Source organism: Strix uralensis, chromosome 3 (genome assembly GCF_047716275.1).
Source record: "Strix uralensis isolate ZFMK-TIS-50842 chromosome 3, bStrUra1, whole genome shotgun sequence".
In the NCBI taxonomy this organism is placed as follows: domain Eukaryota; kingdom Metazoa; phylum Chordata; class Aves; order Strigiformes; family Strigidae; genus Strix; species Strix uralensis.
Genome location: NC_133974.1, coordinates 98,711,088 through 98,736,492, shown reverse-complemented (window position 1 = coordinate 98,736,492; position 25,405 = coordinate 98,711,088). Strand labels below are relative to the sequence as shown.

At 37.8% G+C, this 25,405-nt stretch overlaps 1 protein-coding gene across 3 annotated transcripts in view; it reads left to right on the top strand.

Annotated features, from left to right (window-relative positions):
- PRKCE (protein kinase C epsilon) overlaps positions 1-25,405 on the top strand; it is a 298,545-nt gene that overhangs the window by 79,721 nt on the left and 193,419 nt on the right. For all 3 annotated transcript variants that reach the window (XM_074863552.1, XM_074863553.1, XM_074863554.1), the window contains exon 2: positions 21,804-21,867. In XM_074863552.1, the coding sequence (XP_074719653.1) occupies positions 21,804-21,867 (64 nt within the window). The remainder of the gene's footprint in view (positions 1-21,803; positions 21,868-25,405) is intronic.

Below are 25,405 nucleotides of genomic sequence, written 5' to 3'. Positions count from 1 at the left end.
CAAGAATTTAAAATTCAACTGCTGACAGCACTCTGGAGTTTGTATTTGGACACAGAGCAAACTGTAAGACTCTGAGGGCTTTTTTAGTTAGTACTATAATAAGGCTTATTGTCAAATGGCTCACATCAATATTTAATCATAAAATTAAATAAACAGGCAGTTATTTTCTGGGGTGCATGTATAGTTTGCATAGTGCATATGTCTTTTCTCAAGCACAGAGTCTTTAAGAAACTATCTCAGTAGGTGTAGAAATACTGCTGTACTTACTTGAGAGATAAAAATGGAAAAAGTGCTTTTTAATTCTGCTACAAGTTGAAGTGCCTCTGGAGGTTGTAGAGATGGATAGGAAAGGACAGCCTGCTTACTAGTAATGGGCCTTGAGTGATGAGTCCTGGTGAGAGTAAGAAATCTGGGGTATATGTCTGTTCCTATATTTGCATACTGCTAATAGTATTCATGTCAACTTCAGCTTAGTTCATACTGGTTTAAATATGTATCTTTTCTAGTTTGCCTAAAATTATACCTTAGTCTTCACAGTGTAACAGAGACTAGAATCAGGCCTCTCTACTCTGGCAGAGAGGCTCTTGGTGAAGAAACTGTTCCTACCATCAGAAAAGCCGTTGTTCTGAATGGGAGAGTGGGGAGGAGAGACCCTCAGCGTGCTCTGTGTGTGTGTACGTGTAGGCACATGCACACCACAGATGACAGCCAGGTCTGTGAAGTTACAGGGAAATGCTTTCTGTGTGCACCCTCTCATGCATGTATGTCTATTCCCAATGTTTCTGCTGTCATCTGTGCTGGTACCAGTATCATTCAGTTCAGGAAATTCTGATACCAAGTTTAAAAGAGTTACTGAATATAATGTTACGAGCTTTATTCAGCTGAAATGACAGAGCATTTTAGTTTTAACAGGCTTGGGCTAGTTTGTATGATGATGAAGCAGTACAAATGGATAAAACCAATTTACATTAAGCATGTAAGTGGTAAAATTGATTTGCAGTTTAATATGCTACAAATTTGGTCTTCAAATGAGAATGGGGAAAAAAACCCTGTATTTTGTACGCTGGTTCTGGTACCTTTTAGTTTCCTGGTTAAAAGTGTATCATAATTTCTCCTGTTTCCTTTTAAGATAAAATACAATTCTTCATATTTTCTCTCTCCCAGATTTCCTGTTTGTTTTCTCACACTGTGTCTAAAATCAAATTCCACAAATTAATTCATTAGTGGGAATTAATAAATCCTTATACTGAAAACATAAGGAGACAAAGCAACAGAAACCGGTGAATAGTGTCCAAGGAAAGGAACAAAAGTGTTTACTTGAAATGCCAAACCAGATTGTTATTCCTTGAACTTCCCCAGAATAGGAGGTGGGTGTTTTATCCTGGTGCTGCTACCCGGGCTAAAAGTTCTCACAGGCACCTTTCAACATTACTGCTGCAGAAATAGTAACTCATTACTCTTGTTGAGAGCCTACACTGTCTTGTAACGTTTTGCCAGAGTTACTCTACTGAGCTAAAATTACTGCTGGCAGCAGAGTTGGACTTGATACTGCAAGTATCTGATTCATTTTACGGTGAGGTCAATATTCCTGGCGCAGGGTACTTGGTGCTGTTTTGGATTGATTTTTTTCAAAGGTGTGTTGAGGATTTGGAGGCACAGTGCAGCAGATTTTGAGCACTTGAATCCTCAAGGTATGTTCTGAAAACCTAGCCTCAGTTAATTTCAAGTGGAAGTTTTCCAAATATAGGTAAATCAGCTGGTAGGTAGATACTTATGAATGACGTTTTTCTTTTTCTTTGTCCAAGCACGCTAGTAGCTGAAGGGCTGCATGTAGTTGAAGGGTTGCATGAGCAGCATGTTAGATGTTGTCTTCTGGCATCGTGGTCTTAAATGAAGTGTGGTCTTTTCCACACTTGTGGGTGGTATGTCATGTGTGTCTTGCAGGTTTTGTCACTTGGAAGAATCTTCCTCAAATGTTCTGAGTCACTGACTCTTCAATTAGTGTCAAATCTCACATGAGGATCTGTGTTTTAGGGGGAGAGGTGGTAGTAGAAGGGAGGTTTTTGTTGCTTGCTTGAGCTGTGTAATGTGTCTTTTTTTTTTTTTTTTATTCCTAATTTTCTTTTTACTGTAAACAAAATAAATTTCTTTGAACAATTTGGGATTTTTTTAGGATGACTATTGGATAGGTGGTAAAGATGCATAATTTACTGTTGTGTACTGTGGGCAAAAAACCCCAGTCACTCACTTACTTTTAAAATAACATTGAGAGGGTTTAGGCAGTGAGTCTGTGCTAAAGGAGGATGTCAAATGTTTAAAAACTTGGTTGTCTAGATAAGTTAATTACTTTATAATAAAGTCTATCTCTTGCACCTTTTTTTTTTTTTTTTTTTTTTAATTAATGTTCAGCCTGGGACTGTAACATTGAAACACAGAATTAAATACAGAATTGATCTGTTGGTGTGGAAGCAGCAGAAACTAATTCAGCAGTTGAATTTGTGCTCAAGTTCAGATTAATTAAGATGTGATGACTCTATGAGATCACTGTATGCCCAAATTAGTGCTGTTTCTCTTTCATATATGTATTGCTTTCAGATTATTTTTATTCCCCATGATAGTTTCAGAAGTAATTTTGTTCTTTCTCTCTGTTGTAGACATTTTATAACAATATCAAAGCAAAGCATGATTATAAAATTTGGAGGATTTCCTTTTCTTTTTTCTTCCTAACACATGCTCTGAACAGAGAAGTTTCAAAACTTTTCATGTACGTGGCAACTAGAAATGGATGTGTGTGCGATACTGAGACTTGGAGCAATAACAGATGTTCTCCAAAGCAATAGGTAATTCCTTGGCAGTTCATCAAGAAAGAACATGCAACCTAGGGGAAACCAGGCTTCTTGTAAAGGGAGCATTCTCAGCTCCAGGTGTATAAATCAAAGACTTCGTGTATACCAGGCTCTATTTTGGTGGGCCAGGAAATGTAACCAGTTTTGTGTAGAAAGGATCAAATTGTGTAGTTCCTATAAAAGTTTGCAGAGTGTTCTTTTCATGTAATAGGAGACTCCTCGACAGCTTTCTCCTGAGGGAAGGCAAGCATTTTATTTCTTTTTCAAGTGCCTTAGTCTTATGTCTCTTCAATAATAATATGAGAAAAAATTCTTGAAATCTTCCTTCAATCTTTTGGCTTGTAACACAGCAGTGCAAAATTCTTTGCTTATCTGAAACTTTAGAAACAAAGGAATGCAGTGGGCACAGAGGTTGCAGTGCCAACTTATTAGTCCTACTTCTGCCAAATGTGTATCAAGCAGATTTGCATCTTAATTATTTTCTAATGTGTTTTTAGTAGGTGCATCAAGACTGAACTCTTTTAGGAGAGGCTTAATGGATGTAATGTTTTCATTTGCTTAGAGTCCAAAATTTAGAATGACATTTGTAATCGTGCTTAGAGATTGCAACGGCTTCTAAATATCAGATAGATTGCATAGAAATGATGTGACTGTAAAGCAGCAAAAATGTGGCACAGCTGAAGCTGCAAAAAAGAAAGGAAAAATCTCTGTAGGCTGCTTAGATTCAGGAATTTTGTGCATTGGGAATAGGAGCTTGGCTTGTGCATGGTGTTCCATATTCCTCTGTCCTTTGAAGTTGTAGGGGTTAGTATTGTTTTCCATCTGTGTTACTTATTTTCATTCACTCATCCTCTGTCCTTCATGAATTTGCACTTCTGTTATAAGAATAATACAACTTCATGAGAAGTCCTTTCTGTCCTGCATGCAAGCTGCAAAATGTCAGATAACAACACTGAATGCCCATTTGTTCAGTAGGAGATACAGTGTCGGATGCTCGCAGTGGTCTCTAAATATCTTGGGGCACACGCAGGTTCCCAGATAATACTGGTTTAGTAACACTTTGCTACAGTTTGTGTGATTCAGTGTGCAAAGCTCTTTCTTGTGCATATAGAAGTTAAGGATTATTTTACCCTGCGTACAAGCATTTCTAAGAAGGGAGCAAAACTAAAAATAAGAGAGAAGGGCAATGATACTGCTACACATGCTTTAGAATGGTTGCTTTCCCCTTTTTCAGTCCTTGGCCTCCCATAGAGTAGTAGCATTTTTCCACACTGGAAATTATTTCTGAAGATTCTTCTGTGTGGGAGGTTTATTTATATTTGTCTAACTTTGAGGAGTTAAAAAAAATCATGTTTGTGTACACTGGTTTTAAAGTATAAAATATAAGCTAAATCTGGATTAATCTCCATAAGATAAAACTGGATTTTTCAGATAGAGATTTGTGGACTAGAGGTGGTTTTTTATACAGTATGTAGAACCACAGCCTTATATTTCTGCTCAGTATCTTGCTTTCTTCAAGTAGCAAGTGTGAATCCCCACTTTTAATCTGCTCTACAAAATTTGTCTTAGTATGTCATTTTATTTTTAGTTTCAAGGTATTTTATTATTAGCATTCGTATGATGCATACAGCTGCTGAATGAGTAAGAGAATTAATGAAATCTTAGGTTTGGAATGCCACACTCAAATACAGGTCCACTGAGACACTCCTTTTTTAAGTTTGATAAAATTAATAAAATTTAAAAAGAAAGGGCTTTTTTTTTTCTGATGGTTCTGAGCCTAGCAGCATTGGAATAATATTGAAGATTCTGTGATACAGTTTAAAATAGGACTTCATTCAGCATTCTTGTCAAAGTTCTCTTCTTTTGAAACCTACTCTGTATTATCCTGATGCTGTTTTCCAGAGATGGCTACATGTGGTTTGCAATATACTTCAGGGATAGAAGTGTCCTTGACTGTCATTGCATTGGCATCTTGGTTTTTTGTCATCCATTTAGTGACAGTAAAATCAATGCACCACAAAAAATGGAGTAAGACAGAAGAAAAGCATGGTCATGCTCATAACCATTACTGCAGAACCAGATACTTTCAGGGAGAGTAACTTTGAGATAGATAACTAAATGGTTTTGCTGATACATGTGTCCAATTTCGCAAAGAGACCAAATATCCTTTTCTGGAGTATGTCAGTCCTTTACTCTGTTTTCATTGCCTGCATCTCTTCCTGTGGAGCTGATCTCTAGCAGAAGTGGTCATGAAAGGGAAGTGCTTTAGGGGAGAGAAGCAAAATATTGTGCCAGTAAGGGCATGATTTCTTTCTGTCTCTTCCCAAATATGTTTCCAGTAAACATGGATCCTTGAGGTCTGGCAGATAATTTTTTTCTTTTTTTTAAAACTTTGGATGACCAAGCCCAAACATTGTTGGGATGCTCTTTGAATGTTGGTTTGCTAGAGCTGTCTGTGAGAAAGACCCAGAGTCACTGACAGCAGTCTGATACAAACTACAGTCAGTAGGAGGCTTGGCAGTTAGGTAGGTTTTGGGCAGCTCATTACCTTTGGGATATCTTTGAAGTTCATCTGTTTTTATCTCTAAAGATTGATTCAGTTGTTACTTTCAGACTGCAGCTGAGTAAGCCCACTGCTGCTGCCATGTTCTCCAAAAGCTTCTTTGAGTTTTGCCCTCAACTAATGTCTCAAAGCTCTCTGGAAGGACCTCCTCTCTGCAGAGTGAATGTTCCAGTTGCTTGCAGTTTCTCTTCTGAGGGTGGTTCACAGTCATCCAGGTTTGGTGTGGAGGGCAAAGCTGCCATAAGCAGCAGTGTTTCATGGTCTTTCACAACAGCTCCTACACTGCCATTAAACTTTATTCTTTATAGAAATTTTTGCAGTGTGAACTGAGTAATTATCCTGATTTATGTACAAAGTAAGGGGAGGTAAAAAGGAGGGTAAGTAGTTGAGAGTAAAGCTTACGATTTGGTCTGACGCGTGCTCTGCTTGCTTAGCCATATGAGAAGGAAGCCATATTTTTTTATATATTGTATTACCATTTTAATGACTTTATAAAAAACCCACTACTAAATATTGACATGGTGCAGAAATAAGTGATTTACAGCTCTTGGAGAGCTTGAAATTCAGTAATTTTAAATAAAATTACAAATACATAGTTATAAATACAAGTAATAGATTTTATCTTTACGTACTGAAATCTTTTGGTGTGAAAATATATTTTCAAATAACTGCTTAAATTTGTAGAAAAACCTACAATAAAATAGGAATTCAAGAGTCAGAGGAGGAGGTATTTGAATTCGTTTTTGCTCTAATATAAGTTAATTGGACTGTCATTCCCAGAATGAGCTGCTGTTTCTTGAACACTCAGAATTAACTACGTTTTCCAGCATCTAACAGATACCTCATCATGTTTTAAAAATGTGCCTTGGTTCATGGTTATATAATCAAAGCCACGTGTTATGAAAATAATTCTGAATGAAATATTGATTCATCAATTGTTAGTTAATTTTGTACCTGAAAAAAATCCTTTAGAAGCATTAGTTGTGCAGATAAAATGTCAGGTCTCCAAATGATGCTAACTTAGCTTTTGTGTATATTGTCTTTTATTTCAGTATTGCTTTTTCTTGCCAAAATGTCTGTTAGAGCTGGTGAGATCTGTGCAGTAGGAGAGCTAGTCTCTCTCTGTTGTTTTTAATGTTAGCATGTTTGCTGCTGCTTGCATTTTTCACTGTGCATTTTTATAAAAACAAGTTGAAGAGAGGTTGGGAACCTCATCTCATTTAAATGATGATAACATAAATTCAATTAAACCAGTCAGGCCTTAAGTTCATTCTTTGCTGAGTCAGAGAGGTCCAGTTCCTTTCTTTGATATTGTTCAAGGGGTGAGAGCAAAGTGAAGTAAAAAGTTCCTTTACTTTGTGGTAAATTATGGTAGCAGTCAGAAAAGCTGTCACTGTCTACAGTAAATAAAAGGCCACAATTTGTAGAGGAGTGAAGGGTGCAGGGGGTGAGGAGTATCAGGAGATCCCAGTGTGGCTGCCAGGTTGTGCCTTCTACTTGCTTGTGGGATGTTTCGGGTTGTACCTGTTTTATAGATGTTACTTGGTTGCCTGTAGGATCTCGACTGTCCCAGGAATAGCAGCTGTCCTCCTTACTGCATTATTCAGTGGGTGTTCAGCTTTGTCATGAAGTGGAAGAATCTTCAATAAAGTACTTCTAAAATACCTGGTAACGTTTCTGGTTTATTGTTGAGGCTGTTCATAGTGTTAAAACCAGTTGATTTTCTTTTAAAATGATTGAAAATGAAAATGAGGACAATTTACAGGTCAGGGTTCAGACTTGAACCTTTTTTTATTAGGTTTGGGGGGAAAAAAAAAAAAGAGCTACGCTAACCAATGATCTTAAAAACATTTTAACAGTAAACCAGCAATTGCATGTTTTTTTCCAGCATTTCTTCAGGTATATGGAAAATGCTGCTAAATTGCCTTACTTAAATTCTGAACACACAATTCCAAAGTTGCACGATCTCTCTTTTTTTGAGGACAGTGTAAGGAAAATGATCAAATTACCCAGAATTAGTCATATCTCCATGGCTGAGTACCAATTACTATTTGAGCCAGATCCTGAGAATGCTAACATTTTTATCCTTTTATCTTCACTGGATTTCACTGCATCTTTATCTTCAATAGTTAACAACTTCATTAGCACACACACATCTATGTATGTTGAATTTTTAGAGAGGGAACCTTTTTCCTCGATAGGGGGAATGATTTTGCAATCAGATAAATTGAAAGCACTTTTAAAGACAGCTGCTTTGCAGAGAATGAAATCTGAAACAACCCGAAAGAGGAACTGTGTACACTCCTGGGAGAAGTTAAAATGCAACATATTTGACTGAGCCACAAGCAACAGACTGGATAGGGTCAGAGAATCAGAAATGGAAACAGCCCAAAACTCTCACTCTGCAGTGTTATACAGACATCATGGAGATCTGTAGGATTCCCCAGAGAGCCTTACTTAAAGGGGGGGTTCCCCGGATGGTTAACAAGGTCATACTTGTGCATGAATCATTTGCATCTTTATTACTAAGGAAAAAACACTGCATTAAAAAAAAGGCGAGGGGGGGCAGAACAAAAAAAAAAATCCCAAACAAACAAAAAAAAAAACCCCAAACTCACATACTCAAAACCTTTCTTACCCAATAAATGGTAACTTTCCTTATACCTCTGTCCTTGAAGTTTCTGGAGTAAAGGGACTATTGCTGTTACAGTTACTCTCATCAGGCAGATCTTTGGGAACTGTTTCTACACTTCTAGCAAAAAATATAAATGTGCAGTTCCTGTTTCAGATCACCTTTTAAGTTTTTTCAGGTAAGACTTGAGAGAGAGTTTTAAAACAAACTTTGATAGGACTAAGTTTTGATTATAGGGCTGTCCAGAATGGTGATTTCTGCAAGCAGTGTGAGAGAGCTTATGGAAATTGTAGGCTAACCAGAGATGGAAGACTGAGGAACAAGGGTATCCAAAACTTAGATGCATTCCTGAAGAAGCCTATCCTGCCTGCCTCCACGCTCCTTAGAAATGACAGATTTTTCATGACACTTCCCCCAGGTGTGAAATTATTCCTCCTTCTTCTGTAGGCTGTGCATAGGAGGGTTATGGGTGGTCAACGTTTTAAAAACTTGTTGGAAATTGAGACAAAAAGTGTACTGAAGGCCAGATAGACTTGCTGCAAGACCTATCTCTGCCCTTTCTGTGTGGAATTAGCATTGCAAAGCCTCATGCAGTAAACCCCGAATGGAGATTTTTCTGTAAATCACGTGGTAAGGTTACTTGCTTTTTGGGAAGTGATGGGTGCACCATAGCAGAAGTATGTGCAGGTTTATCAATAGGCTGCAATAATGACTGATTATTCCTAGTCAATTTAGCAGTTCAAACAAAAACTATTAGTATGGCAGCATGCCTAGAACCCGCAAACTCTGGTGTAGATAGTGGTAAAGAGATCAGGGTCTAGTTGCATAAATGTGTTAAGGAGAGCCTGAACATTTTAGAATTTAAACTCTAAATAAGACTAATTATAGGAGGTGAAATAGGCACATGGAGGGTGAGTTAAGTTTATTGCCCAGGGTAAGCCAGCAGGTCAATAGCAGAGCTCACAGTAGGATTTCTGAAATTATTCAAATTTTGGAGAAAATTCTTTATAGGAAGAAACACTGAGCTAACTGGTTTGCTTTAAATAAAAGGAACAATGGGAGGTTACTTAATTTGGATATGTAAAGTACATTTAAAAAATACAGTACCATTTAAAAAATAAAGGCCTTTTTAATCTGAGAAGGGTAAAACAAGAACTGAGGGATAGCCAGATAGATTAAAATGAGCAGCAAAACACGTAATTCTTTTCACATTAAAAGTGGTAAACTAATGAAACTGGTTAGCAAGGGATGTAGCAGATCCTTCATCCCTAGACATTTTCAGAGAAGACTGAAGGTGTTTCGTGGAAGACAGGCGTTAGCTTTGCTCTACTTACTTGGCTCGATAGAAGAGTAAGTAGGCAGCGTGCTATGGCCTCCAGTACCAGAACTGGATGGTTCTCATACATTCTGAACTAAGTTTTAAGATCTGAACAAACAAAAATTCTTCAGTTATCCTGAGTCAAGTTCCAGGAGCCCTGACTATTTGGCTGTATGAAATCTAACCTAAGCTGTTACAGAGAAATTACCCAAACCTGAATACTCTTGTATTTAAAAAAAAAAAAAAAAAAAAGTTTGAATTATAATCAGTTTTTTCAAAGAACAAAATTCAAATCCACATGTAAATGACTCTGCACTTCCTGCTTCATCATGGACTAAAAGAAGAACAACCAAATCACTACAGTACAAGGCAGGCTAAGTGTTGGGGGAAAATTTTTGTTGATTTTTTTTCTTAAATCGAGGAAATGGTGGAAAGCTTGCATGGATGTCTGAAAGAGTGACGTTTTAAAAAGGTTTACCCAGCATCTTTCATGTCAAACTCGTATCTAAAGTGTGAGAACTCCACATGTGAATCAGTTTAAAACACTGCAGTAAATGAAAATAAATGCTAAGGAAGAATGTCAGTTAATGCAACATACACTAGAACGTGTTTGTTCTTAGGGAGTTTTGAAGATCTGTCTACTCCTGGTGTGCTACTTCTGGCTGGTGGACTCTACTCTGATGTCTAACTTTTCAGGAACAGTAACAATAGTGGTAGCTATTTTTGTCATTTCCTTTTCTGTAATCTCTGTACTCAAGATGTTACATTCTGGCCTATCCATTTCATAGAATATAGGTTGCCTGGCAGCATGTGTCAAGCTACTAAATTTTACTTTACTTAGTTTTCCTTTTCGCATTTAAACATGGGTAGCATGGACTATAGCGAGTCTTCTGTTTAGTTTTTCTTTTAACAACGTGTTTTGTAGCTGACATCCGAGGAGTCTCGGAGTTGCTCTGGGTTTGTTATGGCTAAAGCTGCAGAGGAAGTCCAAGTGAATCACAGATAATTGTAGTCCTCAGCATAGCCATTTTGTTAACAGAATTAGCTTCATTATTCTTTCTAATCTGATAATTAAACAGAGGGTAAAACATCATCAGAGCAAGACAAAAACTGTGTTACGCCCCCCCCCCCCCCCCCCCCCCCCCATTAAATGCCATTAAATGGTAGCTATTTGTAGTACTTTCTAAAGTAAAAAAAAAAAAAAGAACCAAAGAGAGAATGTTCCAATTACGTTTTCTTCTGGAAATAAAAATGCTGGTTCCTCTGGCAGTTTTTTAGAGACACATAAGATTAGAGACACATTGGGGGTTACATTTTCTGACAAATTTTTGAGGTATTTTTTTGCCAGGTCTGGGTATTTGTTCAAGAAAAAAAAAAAAGTTAAATGTTTTGGTGCTATTCTTGAATTTACTTTTTTCAGGGACTGAATGATTCACATATCTAATATGAATAATTTTATGTGATTGAAACTGACACACTTATTGGTAAAATTTTTGTCTAATACAAGATTTTAGAAATGAACTTTTAGGAAACAAGAATGATGTTGCTGTTTAGATATTGGACTGAGACTTGAGAGGTGCATCCAGTTTCCAGTCTGTTATAGACATCCTTACTTAAAACCCCAACGTGGAAAAGGTGATGGCTAGGGACGCCGGAGGGTCTCAGAGAGGTCAATGAAGGTACGGCGTCATCTTGCGTGTGCTCAGTGTGTGTGCTCACTACGGAAAAGAACTAAGTGTTATCTGCACAGCAGCCGATTTCTTGCAGTTGTGTGTGTCACGCAGTGGAAAGGCAGAATGAAGTCTTTCATTCTAAACTGAACAAACATTTAAAAAAAAAAACAAAACAAAAAAAACAACAACAAAAAAACCCCAAAAAAAAACCCCCAAAGAGTTTTGCAAGTGACATGTATTTTATTTTCTTATTTCTTCTTTCAAATTTCTTTAAAACTTAACGTTTAGTATAACTTGAACAAAGTCTCTGAATTGATGCAATTCTTGGCAGGCTGTAAATAGGAGAGCTATTTCCAGGAAGGATACTTTTGTTTAAATACTTGATGCCAATTCTGTTTTACTATTGTGGTTTGTGTATCATGCAATGTTTGTTTATTGTAATGTTAGTGTTTGTTGCAGAGCAGCTCAGGTTACAGATACATATGTGAAAGGACATAAAGAATATTTGTGCAGAACATACTTTTTCCTTCCATCTTCATAACCCAGCAGAAGAATTTTTATTGTAATTCTTGAAGCTTGTGTATTCATGCTTTCATCTTGGTTCTTGCTGAAGAATTTATCTTTTTTTTAACGGGGAAATAAATATTTTTCTGGTATTTTTGCAATCTTCTCCCCTTTCTATAACCAAATTTAGATAATTCTGTGAGGTGACTATTTCTTTTTTGCTTGTATTTCCACTTTCTTTACTCAAAAATAGAGGGGTATCTGTGGTGAACCTGAATGGGAAAGTAGGAGACACATTTTTAAAAACTGCATTAAAGTTACTAAAAATGATAAATTAAAAGGATAGCTAAACAGAGACGTCTTATTTTAAAAAATGACAAGCTTGCAATTCCTTGGATGAATAACAAAACCTCTGAAGTTATTATGTTTTGGTGTCTTGATTTAAAAGCTGTTTGCAAACTTCTTTATTAGTCCTAAAGAGCTTAGCCCTTATGTTAGGAAAAAAAACCCTGGTCTTTTGACATAGCAGGACAGCTGAAATAGTAATGAAAAACATTCTAAGATTTAAGAATGAGGTTAAAAGAAGTTGAGTATGGCTCTGTTTCCAAAATAAAATTTAGGATTTTTAGAGTAGCTTTAGCATAGCTTTGTTCTTGAAATATTATTTTACTTCCTTTTGTTTGGTTGTGACAACGTCATGGTACTTCTGAGCCATATATATAATTTTTGTCTCTGTATGTTCCCATGATTGTCTCTTTTCCCTAGGTCCTTTGTTCTTCTCATTCACTTGTGTTTTTTAATTGAAGATATTTTGGTCCTTGTATTATGTTATTTCATTAGCTTTTTTTAAGTTCTGCCTACCTGAAGTAGCTACTTAAAAGTTCCAGCGAGTGTCATTGAAGTACAGTTTGTCCATTTGCAGCATATTGAATCAAGCTGTTTCCTTCCTAATGGAGGATTAATTTCTATCATGAATACAAATGGAGAGTACATTTAATGTAGTTGCCTTTCAGATAAGAAGGGCCTTTCTCTTTTCTTCCCAGGGAGCTGAACTGAACTCTTAACTCATAAACAGTAGTTGTTATTTTAAATTTTTTTTTTAATTGGAACAAAACCTACATGTGAGTTTTGTTGCTAACTGGAACAAACCAGCACAGCTTTACTTACAACTGAACCTGAACTAGAACTGAACCAAAGTGGTCTCAGTTCCCTGCTGCTTTTTTCTAACTGGCTAATTGGTGATTTTAAGTGCAGTAGGATCTCTCTTGAAAGTTACTGAAAGGTGTTGCACAGCAGTGTTTGAAAGAGTGGAAATGGAAACCTCTTGTGGGAAGGATCTGAAGGCCCAGTTTGTGCTGAGGTTTTGTGTAAGGTATATTTATGTTCTAATAGTTGGTCTGGGAGGATCTTCCCTCTGACGCAGTTGAGACCTTTACTCAAACCAGGCTGTCATCGATGTTCCTGGCTTTTGTTTTAAATAGAGTTGGTTAATAGGCAAGTTCCAGAATCTTTCTTTTTTACAGAGGACTAGAATAGGATTAACAGGTGAAAAACTGAAGGGCAACTTCACATCATCTAAATATCACCGTTTCCTAGCACTTATTTTTATCCTGCCTTTGGAGATTATTTTACCTCGTTCAGGAAGGATTTGAATTTATGCCACCTCAGTCTTGGATCTTCCAACTGTTAATCTCCCTGATTTTTGAGGACTAAAAATCAGCACAGCTATTTCCTTTATTCTTTGTATGGTAATGCTGTGTGAATATTTCCTTCTATATGCTGTCTTGAGTTTCCCAGAGTATTCCTGACAGGAGCAGAGTGCAAGAAAGGAGCTTTTTGACCATAAAGAGAAGAAAAATACCACGTGCTTTACAAGAAACAGGTAGTGTTGCTTTGATATCTCAATCTGTAAGACTTCGCACAGTAAGTCTTAAGGGAAGTAAGGAAAAATGTATGCAGTGCACCAAAACTGTTGTATATGACCAGGAAAAGTACCAGTCAGCCCTAAGGTCTTCTGCTTATCCATGTACTTACTGTTATGCAGATACCTATTTCATGATGATTGTCCAGAGTGGACTCAGAGGAAATATTATTGCAATTTCGGAGAAACTCCAAATAGCTGTGTGGTTAAGTCATCATGTTTGGGTGATTTCTGAGACTGAACAAATGTGCCAACTAGGACTTTGGCTTAGGCATATGAGCAAGTAGTTATCTGAAATTGTACTGTAATAAAACAAATTGACAGCATTCATCAGTTTGTAACATGTAGTAATCAGCTAACCATGATGTGCTTGCAGTCCTGATTCTCTATTCGGCATTTCATTCCTAGGTGTATAACCCCATCTGTCCTGGTTGTAGTCCTGTCACATGACATTAAAAAATGTCCATAAGCCAAGATTATAAATGTGTTTTACATATTTTGGGACAGCTAATTATTTCCCTATGGTTTGGAGAGTGCCACCTCACTGGTGCATTGAACAATACATTTTGAAAAGCCTTGTGATGAAATTACAGGTCAGATCTTACCACATGATGCAGTTCCTTTATTCTTAAATCAAATAACCATCTGCTTGGGAAAGTGATTGTGCTCTGAAGAGTTTCTTTTATTTCTTGAAATACATTCAGCAGATGTTTCAAGTGAATGGCTTTATGCAGACTTTTTTTTTTTGTAGGTGGTTTTACTGTCCTTTAACTCAAAAAGCCTAGTTTAGTGTTGTTCAGCCAAACCCAGCTCTTACACATTGTACTTCATGTTATCTCTGGGCATGTACAGGTTCTTTGTACTTGATCTTCCTTACTATTACTTAAATAATGCAACCTCTATTTCTAGTGTGGACACAGTTATAGTACAGTGAAAAGTACTATGTAACTTAGTCTTATGAAGGCAGGAGAATAGGCCTTATAATAGAAGACATTTAAATCATCAGAATAACTGTATGGGGTTAAATAAACCAACAAAACAGCACACACACATGCCTGAAACACTCATACTGGTATGATTCTCCTTTGACCTGTTCAAGTGCAGAATGCCCTTAATGGTTAGTCTAGGCAGTCTTGTCTCTCAAAGTTATTAATTTCTTTTTCCACTCATGAAGGAATTTCTGTCTCATTGATTTATTTTCCGCTATCATGAATTCTAATTGTAGGTATTTAGAAACCCTAACCAGTTTGGGCATGTAACTGTTAAACACCTTAATAATAGTTAATACCTTGTGCAATATATACTCTCACCATCTGAAGCTTTCAAGAAAGTGAAGATAATCTCTTCCTCCCTTCAGATCAGGGAGTCAGAAACTTGGTTTTGTGCAGTGACCCTTCTGTGGTCATGCTGCTTGATGCCTTTGCAGCTGTTTGTACTGCTCTGCTCTCTTGTTGTATGTAAATATAGCCATCTGTCCAAGTTCACTTTCTGGAAGCTACCAGAAAATGAACCATGACCACCCTAGTCCCAGTACAGTGGTCCATAAAAGTTGTTCTTCCTTGTAATATACAAAATGAGTATGCAACTTCTGAGTGTGCAGATGTGCATGCCTGTGCACAAGCATACGTGCATTTGTGTGTCACCATGCATTCAAAAATGTTCCTCCGTTGGTGCCTGGGAGGCCTTAGGTACAGTAGATCATGGAAGATCAAAGTCGTATCACGTCTGATTCAGGACACTGCAATTGAATGTTGGTATATGCTATATTAAGTAATGGAAAGATTCTTGGTTTAGAATTGATTTCTGAATACGGTGGTTATTTCAGCTGAATCTTGTTTTTCCCTGGCTGCTTCTGTTCTGTATTATGTCTGTGCATGTGTCTGGCACTGGAAAGTGTTTGATCTTTTCTGTAGGTCATGCAAGATGTTTGATGTCTTTTTGTTGACTTTTGAGTATGAGTAAATAAATGATAGAATCCCCTGTGGCCAAAATTTCTTAACTTTTATGTATCTCATTGTGGTCAATTACAATGCGGCAAGCTGTGTTATGTTTCTCTGTAATTATAATAATCAAATATGTAACATTCATAATGAAAGGCAGATTTGTGAACTTTGTGGCAGTGCACTGGCTCTGAAAGAGACCTGCTTTCTTTGGCCAGAAGAGCAAGAGGCTGTGGGGGGAAAAAAATCACAGAGGTAAACAGAGATTCTAGGGAAGTTTTTTCAAGATGTTTTCTGGACAGTTTCTTTAAAAGTCAAATTTACCGCATGTAATTAATGATGTAACATGTGAAATCTGTTAATTTTCAGATCATACTATTAAATAAAATTTTCTTGGCTATTTTTTGTGACCTTACAGAGCCTATTGCAAAGCTATTCATGTTAGGTGAGCTTGCTAGGGATTCAGGCGTGAATGCTAGGGGGAAGTTTGCAAGTTTAATCTTACCTCTAGCTGTTGTTTTGGTCAAGAGTTTGCTTCTGTTCCAATAATGATGGTGTTTTGAAAGTTTTTAAATTACTTTGTCTGCAGTCATTTTGACTATATTAAAGAGTGTCACTATTAATGTCTTGTTTTCTATTAAATAAGTTAAAATAGGTCCTCTATTAGTTATTTAAATTAAAGCAAAAAAAATCTTATGGTTAAAGAACAAAAAATCAGCACAGACTGTCTCCAGTAATTTTCTATTAGATTACAACTGTTCTAGTTTTCTTACGTGTTTTCACGAAAATAATATTTTATCAAAATTGAAGTAAACGCCTCTCAAACCAGCAGATGTAACCGCCCCCCGCCCCCAGCCTTTGCAGATATCAGCTCTTTAAATAATCCTTTCCCTCCTGCTTTCAGAGAAGTTGTATGTTCACAGAGAAACTTTGTGTTCCCTTTCAGTAAGGGTTAACCCTTTCAGTAAGGATTAATACATACTGACTTCTCAAGTCCTACATGACTTAAATAACCATTTGCAGTGACAGATCATGTGCTTGGGGGTTTATACTTTAAGTTATCCAAATATCAGAACATCACAACAAAAGGTGCAAAGCACCTTTATGATTTAATTCCTTCTGTTTCTGTTGCTTATACAGTCCATTTAGGTTTATACTCTTGGCAAAATCCTAAACAGCTTTGTGGTTGAAGGGCTTTTGCTGTGTTTCATATACTGTCTAGTTAAGGACCATCAGAGTAAAACTTACTCAACCTTTATGCTGTTAGGAAGTTCAGTTATGGAAAATGCATTTCTGTAGTCATTGTTTATTTCAGATCTGAGATTTATGTCCATGACTATCATTAAATCTCTCTCAAGAGACAAGCTGGTGTTTAAATGAGTACAATGTACCTAATCTTAGGTGATGTTCTTCTCTTGGAATGTAGGTAGCTGATGGACTCTGTTATGATCAAATGAGAACCTATGGTAATGAGGCACTGAGCCAGTGAAGATAGTGATTTATCACCAGTTTACAACAGGTTTCAGTTTGCTCCATAGGACATGCAAAATCTCTGTGCTGGTGCTGTTGGCTAGAAGGAAAAAAAAAAACCCAAATGGTGAGCAAATGATTCAGGCTGTACAGTGGTCAAGAATGTAAAATCTTCTTCATATTCAAATATGAAGCATTGGTGCAACCCAGATAATTGCATAGCATATTCTGATCTTCCTCATGCCTATAAGATTAGAGAGACTGTGTGATTTCCTTAGCAAAATCTTAGTCTAAGAGAATTCTGTATGAGTTTCATATTTTTGGGGGTGGGAATTACATCTTGCAACTGACAGGAGGACAATGATGAGATTCTAGACAAGTTTAGGACTCAGTTTTTCAGAAGAACGCTTAGAAGTTAAAAGCTTGCAAAAAGAAAGCCTTGAAGAAAAGTTGAAGTATTTTCATGATCTTCTGCATAGTTTGATTAAATTTTGTATTACTCCAGAGTTGCCTAAGAATTGTGATGCTTTGGAAATGCTGCAGAGAAATATTTAAGCAATTTTCTGTTTGATATTGTTTTTACTGATGAGTATTAACTGAATGGAAAAGAAAGGAAATTGCCTTCCAGATATCTACCCATTAAAGTTGTTTTTAAAGAAAAAAAAAAAGTACTCGGATGTCTCTGATATTGCAGGAAGACAGGATGTGTATCGCTTGACAAAGTGAAGTTTAACCGAGGAATAGAAGAAATGGTCCAGTGGGCAGTCTGGGCCTCCAGAGACCACAGTTCAGTTCTTGTTTATCCGTAGACTTCTTGTATGACTGTCTGGCAAGTCATTTAGTCTAGCTTGGGCCTTTGGGAGTATCTCATTTTACAGATGGGGAACTGTCTCAAAAGGGTGTTGAAAATAAAATCCATTAATGACTGTGAAACTATATAAATGCCTTCAATATGCTGAAACTTGGCCATGGTTTCAACATGGGTTTTTTCCTCTGAAAGTATGTCTGGTTTTATGGATGGTTGCCTTTTGTTCCCTGAAACAGGCTACTAATATGCTTTATTCATGCCTGGAGTTTTTCAAGATCTGTGATGCTTTCCAGCAATCACTGTACTCTTCTGAATACACTTCCACATAAGGATTATTTTAGCAATCTAGAAATTTACCTTTACAATTAATCTTACTTGCACCTACTACAATTCTGTATTTTAACAAAAGTCACGGCAATAGCATGGGCCAGTAACAGGATAAAATGTTTCGGTGATCGAACAGTTTGCTCGGTGATAGTTCTGTTGCATGTGGAGAATATGCCATGTATGTGCGAGACACATATTTTGCAATGTGTCTTGCTTACAGCAAAGCTGCACTCGTATCAACTTCTGTGTCCCATCCCTAGTTTGCATCTTGTTTTGTTCACTGCTGTTCATTTGAACAGTAATGTCTTTTTAGATACCTTCTCGTAGTGCCTGTCTGCATGTATAAATGCTTGGCTGCATTCAGAGAGAGGTATTTTTAGTCAAAGAGAAGGGTCAGAATCAGAACTGCCGTGATCAGGCTGTTCCCGTTGCATTCGAGGATGTCTGTTATATTCAGCAGAGTTTGGCCAGTCATTCTGTTTCTGGTTACGTATGTCTAAGGGTATTTCATATGTGATAACTTTCAGGGCATTTGGTGAAAAATTCATGGAAACTTTAGATTGTGCTGTATGCATCCTTTGTTACTTATTTATAAAATTACATTGTATAGTCTCCACCTTCTTCTAAGTGTAGTTTAATGTGCAGATTGAAAGAAAAGACATGTCGTTTATATTCTAGTAATCTGACTCTTTTGGAGGTATTTATACCATTATGTTTTTAGACATTAAATTAGAAATGTTTCATGCAAAATTAGAATTGATTAATTCCCTTTAATTCCATACTTGCTTTGATACATGAAAGACCTGGGATCAAAAGAAGGATTCCTATCAGATTAGGGGATTATGCTTTTTTGGGGGTATTCTTTTTAAATGTAAGGTCAGCTGAGGCAGCTGAGCTGCCGACTTCTGGCAAAAGTATTAATTCATGTGACTGATGAGTCTGTCAGCATAGGTACTCACTGAAGTGAAATGTGGGTATTTTATAAATCTAAAAATAAGAGTATGTCCATTTTATTCTCATTGGTATTAGAACTTTTTAAGACTGAAACATACTCTCTTTGTAAGAGAGACTCACTTTTATAAATAGTTCATTCTGCTTAGAGCATCAGCAAAAATTCTGAATCAAAAACAATAAGCAGCATTTGTAATAAACTGTATATGAAAACAGTCCACTTGATGGGCAGTGGAGACTTGGCTTCAGTGCTCCAGTCTTTTTCCTGAGTTGCTTCCAGTGCTGTTTGTACTTAGATGGGCAGAACAGATTTTGTGATGGTGGTTACCAGCTCCTCCAGGTGCCTGATTCTTCTGCAGGGATGGTGTTGGGGTTTTGTATGTGTCTGTGCACACTGGGATTTGAACTGTATAAAGTATTTTACTGAAAGCTTAACCAAACAGTACATAGTGCTGATAAAAACGTAGCATTAGACATGCCTGTCTTTAATACAGCCATCTGTTGAGTGCTATAGCAGTTTTTTAAAAGCCTCTCTCAGCATAGACATCAAAGTCTATTCATACACCTGTGCCTCTGATCTAATATTTTTCCTATTTAAAAACTGCAAAGGGAGAGGAGCAGTATTTCAAGATCAGTAGCTTTATTTAAAAGCAAAAAAAAAAACCCCAACCAAAAACTCCCTCACAAAACTCATGCTGCCAGTCCAGAAATTGTTAAAAATGTCTGTACTTAATAGTCAACACTTTATTTATGGAAAAACACTCAACGATGCTTTCATTTTCCTCTCCTCTGAGTAACCCCTGGCTTCCCTAACACCTATTTCCTGCCTCGTCTATTTACAATACAGCTGTTGAGATCATTTGCTTGATCTGTTGGTCCTATGACATCAGCCAGACCTGTGAACTCCTCTTACCAGCTTGCTTTTGAATGGCACAGAAGCGTTTTTGTGAGGAGCTGGTTCATGGAGGGAGGAGCTTGCATCAGCATGATGTATTCAGCAGCTGTGGCCCAAAAGAAGGAAACAGCAGAGGTGCCCCTCATGTAAAGGTCCTCTCAGGTGATGAGTGAAACCTGGAGACAAAAAAGGTTGCCCTGTGAAGCTGTCTGCTGAATGTTGACAGGCAAAGCCTGGCATAGCCTTGACGTTTTGGCATTTCCTTCCTTTCCTCATTTACTTGCTAATTTGCAAAGACCAACAGATGGATCTCCCAAGTCATTAGTGTGAATTGGTGATCTCCTGATTATCATCTTATTCTGTCCTAGTGCCATACTCTGATGTCACTTGTGACTTAAGAGGCAGCTCGGTGTCAATTGCCAACATCGGCGAAGCAAGGCCTGCCGTCCAACGTTGCGGCAGAGCAGCATGGCGCAGGAAGAGGCTGTGGTGGGGTGGGAGGGGAGGTAGCCTGTTCCCAGCCACAGGCCCCACGTGCAGTTGCCCCAGTGTAGCAGAAGCATCAGGAAAGTTCTGGGGTTTCTGCCCGTGAAGAGCAGGACTTGGCTGAACTCCAGCAATGAGGCACGCTCCCTTCTTTTCGCCCTGTGTCTGTTTGGTCTGGCACCGACAAGGACCCATAGTCCTGCTCCCATGTTAGGCCCAGGACTGCCAGCCTCTGCCCCAGCAATGCTGCAGCAGGGCCGGTCTCCAGCTCCCCACAGCCCTGCCCTGCCCAGTCCTGGGTCCTGCCAAGCTGGGCCTACCTGTGGGCCCACATGCCAGCCTGGGCCTGGCCCTGGCCTGCCCCCATCCCCAGGGAGTGCCTGATGCCCAGTGCTGGGGCTGCTCGCTCCTGGCTGGAATGGCAGAACAGAGGACAGGCCCTGGCAGACACGACCCCTTGAAGCACCCTGGCAGTGGGCATGCAATTTTACCTCTGTGCTTTACATACTGTATTTTCATTCTCTTTTAGTATTAATGTGCACCACATCACTCAGTTTCTGAAACTGTGTGACAACTGCTATGTGACAGTAAGAGCTATCAATTACATAGTGTTTTAGTTACAGTTAAATTTTTGAGAGATGGGTGGCTGCAAAAATTGTAATGTGTGGGCCACCATTAGGATACTCAAATCCAGCACTATTTAGTGTGGTACAATACAGGACAATTTGTAATGAGCTCTTCATTGCGGTGCCTAAACGTACAAGAGCTTATTCCCACAGCCTGTGAAATCTTGAAGTACAGTAGCTTGATACTGAGCACCTGTGTTTCATGTTGAGTGGAAGTGATCCCCACAAGAGGAAAGACTCCTTCAAATCTACCAGAATGGTGCAGAAATAAACAAATTTGGTATTTCAGAAAAAAAAGGATGAAGCATGTATTTCTTTCTCCCAGTGGGGATACAAAGGGAGTATTATAAACACGTGTTAACCGGCCATATGAGCTGTGTGTGTTCATTTTCCCTATTCTGTGACCAGAGCTGATCTGTCTCGTTGGGATCTGAATAGGTCACAGTGTTGTTTTTTGCATTTGAATAGCTGGGCTCAGTATAAATTACAGTTAAAAAAGTTATTCGATACTAGCACTTTTTAATTTTCTTCCTTGTCTCCTTGGAAATACTGGTGCAAATGTATGGCAGAACAGTGCTTTGAATATTTGATTTGTAAAATTCACTGGGTTCGAGCTTTCCAGGTGCTGAGGGCACACACTTTGGTTTTTCACTTCTGTGAAGGTGCAAGGTCCTCAACACCTCTTTGCAAAAGGATGCTCTGTTGGTAGTGAACTGTAGACCTGCCTATGTGTCCTGCCTACACGTTGGCTTCAGGAGTTTTGGAAACTTTGTTTCCTGCATGTGCAGTCACTTGCTTTGGGAGCCATTCTAAGTTTTCTTCTAATTCTCTTCTTGATTGTAGATTGACTTGGAGCCAGAAGGAAGAGTGTATGTCATCATAGACCTTTCAGGATCATCGGGTGAAGGTAGGGATTTTCAATATTTTATCTTATTCTTTCATGAATGGAGTCTTCCAAGGGTCTCTGCAATGGAAGTGTTAGAGGAGGTGCTGTGCCAGTATCTTCTTACATCTGTATGAGCTCAAGTTAAAATGAACACATTTTGATGTATCTGCCTGTGAGTCAATGAGCAGTTGCAGTTCATCTTACCTTGTTAATCACCAGTGGTAACAATACCAGCTAAAAGGACAGTAATGAAATGAGAATAGTCTAGTATTAATTTCCAGAAGAAACTTCCAAATTCTAATTTTTGGAAGAACGCTAACCATTATGTTGTTAGAAATTATAAGATGTCAAAGGTGGGGGGGAAGAGTATATTTGCTTTTAAAATTATTTGGTATTTTTCCACTAAATGTTTTCTTTTTCAAGTAAAGTAATGACCAAAATGTTGTAGTAAGAGGTGTTTTCATTTTTATGACACAGGAGTTACGTGTGGGGGGAAAAAAAACAAAAGAAGATGGAAGAGAAATATTTATTAAGTTCTGAAGATATTTTTCTGGTATTAAATGGGAACAGAGTGGGAATAACAGAATTTAAGAAGCAGCAAATCTGTGTATCTTAGTCATGCTCTCAATAACAGCCTGACCTGTTGAAATGGCCTAGATGGCTGGTTTGGGATGATTATTTTAAATTATGTCCACTGATCAGCTTTCCCCAGTAGCTCATAGAGCTCAGCTAGATGAAGTTATCATTGGTTCACAGCACATAAAGAAGACTCACGTAAACAGCTGAAATAGAAAATGCTATGAAATGAAATGAAATTATTTTGCCTGGCACAGTTGAGAAACAGCGGAAGAACACGTTTATATTTCTGTTCTTCGTAATGAATTGCTGTGCTGTGGCCACAGTAGCTTGCAAAAACACATATTGCTATAAATCCTGAATTTTAAAAACAAAACAAACTACTATTTAAACTTCACCTTACAGCCACATTTTGTCTTCCTGCATATAGAAGAAAATATCAGCTAAATAGTAGTTTCCACATATCTTGCTAATTGGCATGCCTATGATGGAACCAAAATGTGTTTAAAGGCATTGGTGTGGTTCTGTCATAGAGCAGGTAGATGTTCTTCCAACCCTCCATTGATAATTAAGTGATACCCAGATGAGCATAGTGTTACTATTCCATCACAAGGTGCATTCGGGTGTGTCAGACTGTGAAAGGGCAGGAAGAATGGTGTTATGTTGTTCTTCAAAAGTCGGTAGCCTTTTATACAGGAAAAGAAAAAATGGCTATGGTAATGTCTCCTGTATTATGTGGTGCATTACTCTATGACACTTGAAAGGTGCTTGGAAAGAAATTGGCAGAACTAGAATTTGTGTCACTACGTTAGCATTGAAGGGGAGCACTAGAATGGAAACAGGCCACCACAAGAAAACAGCTTATGAAATGCTGTCTTATGGGGAGCCCTTGGGAAGACCAAGAGGCTTTAGTTAAGGTGAGTTTGGCAGAACCCTGGAGAAGTTGGTGAGCTTACAAAATCCAATAGAACTTGTATAGTTTTAGAGCTTTCCCATACAATTAAATAACTGTGGAAAAGTGTTTTGTACAAGTATTTTAAAATTCTCTAAGAAGGTTACAGGTTTCCTCATAAGGAAGATTGGACCAGGTTTGTACAACAGCTTTTAAACTGGTTTTATGCTGTTTTGTGATGTTTTGAAATCCTATTTTTAGCCTGCTTTATTAGGGCTAAGTCCTTGATAATTTTGGATGAGCGTCCTCTCGCTTCAGCTGTCTTAGTGAAGCACCTAGTTTAATGTCATCCTGTAGCGAACAGAAACACTTAACCCACATGGAAAGTAACTTACTCTATTTCATTTGATCTATGTATATATACATGTATAAATGTGTATGTAAATAGAATACATCTGATATGTATTTTATGCATTTCAATGGGGCAGTTCACTGTAGTTGATCTGTATTCATTGACTATAAAAGAAACATAAGATTAGACTAAACACATGACTTCTGAGTGGCTAGGGTTGGTTGAGGTGATTGCTACTCTTGACCCAATTTGTTAACCAGGATCTTGTTTTTGAATTCCAGTCTTCGTTGTGAATAGCACAGAGTACATGGCATTCTTTTCGTTACGTGGAAATGGGTATCACTATTTCACCTTGAATTCTGGAGGGGAAAAAAATGGCAACTCATGAAAATAAAAATACCTGTAGCAGTAATTTTAACTGGAGGAAGCAATCATGTTGCATGTTTCTCAGTTAGCAGTATTTTTTAAAAAATTGGCTATAAAGTTCTCAGCCATTGAGAGGTAGTGTATGCTTGCCAACCAGTATTGTCTTGTAATTCTGGGTACTGAAAATTGGACTTGTTCCTTCTATGTGATATATGCAGGTTTCTAATTATCAGCAATCAATAATGTAACTTCAGTTATTTGGCACGTCTAAAATATTTTTAAGATAGATATCCAAATTCTGGTTTGGTACAATTGACTTAAGATTAGGTGAATCCATTAATATGGGCAGAGAACTTTGTCCTCTATTAGATTGTCTCTAAGAGGCAAAAGTCTTAATTTTGCAAATGAGCCCTTACATGAATAAATTGCTATAGAAATTGAAAGTTTACATACAAAATCCTAAATGGTGGATAAAAGTAGTACATTCTCAATAATTTTAGTAAGCTTTTACATACTATTGACATAAGATGTTACCATATACCTCTTAAAATTCAATTGTCCCTTAGTCCTAGCTGCCAGATTGCTTATCCCTCTGCACTATTTGCACTTGCATGGCAAACCAGTGAAAACAGTTCATTGTTATAAGCTGACTTCCTCAAAAGTACACAATTTCTTTTCTTCCTTCCCCCTCCTCTAAACTGGATAATTCATGGACTTGCATCACTTGTGAGGCTTAGGTGTACAGAATAGATGGAAATATGGCAGGTTACAAAGGGAGGTAAAGAGTGCTTCTGTCTCTCCCTGCCACATTGAGACAGACTTGTTGAGAGCCACCCTGAGATACCAATACAGCATCTGGCAAGTAGTTTTATGTGGAACTGTAGAAAGAACGGTTGAGTTGCTGCCTTTGCTACTTGCAATTTTTTTCCCATTCTAAAGACAAGCTACAAATCCACAGGAGTTGTAGAGATGTGCCAGCTTCTCTGCCACTTCCTATATTGTGAAATTTCTTTCAGAAGCTGCCTGAAGGAAAAGCTCTACTTCTCCAGCAGTAACAGTGCACTTGTTAGGGGGCAGCCTGGAAAGCCCAAGGCTTTAGACTGCTTTCCACTAGATATCTTGCAGCACTGCCAGCTCTCCCAGTGGATAGTTCACATCTCAGAGAATTTGGATTTGTTCTAAAAACATAATTTTCTAGAACTTACTCCCATTCAATTCTAGTCTTCAAAGCAGAAAAAGTTGAAAATCACAAATGCTAAACTACATAAAAAGCCCTTACAAGAACAACAACAAACCCCATAGGAACATTTTTATCATCACCTTTTTTACACTATTCCTGTTTTGGAGCCTGCTCGTAGCTTCTGAATGTTTGT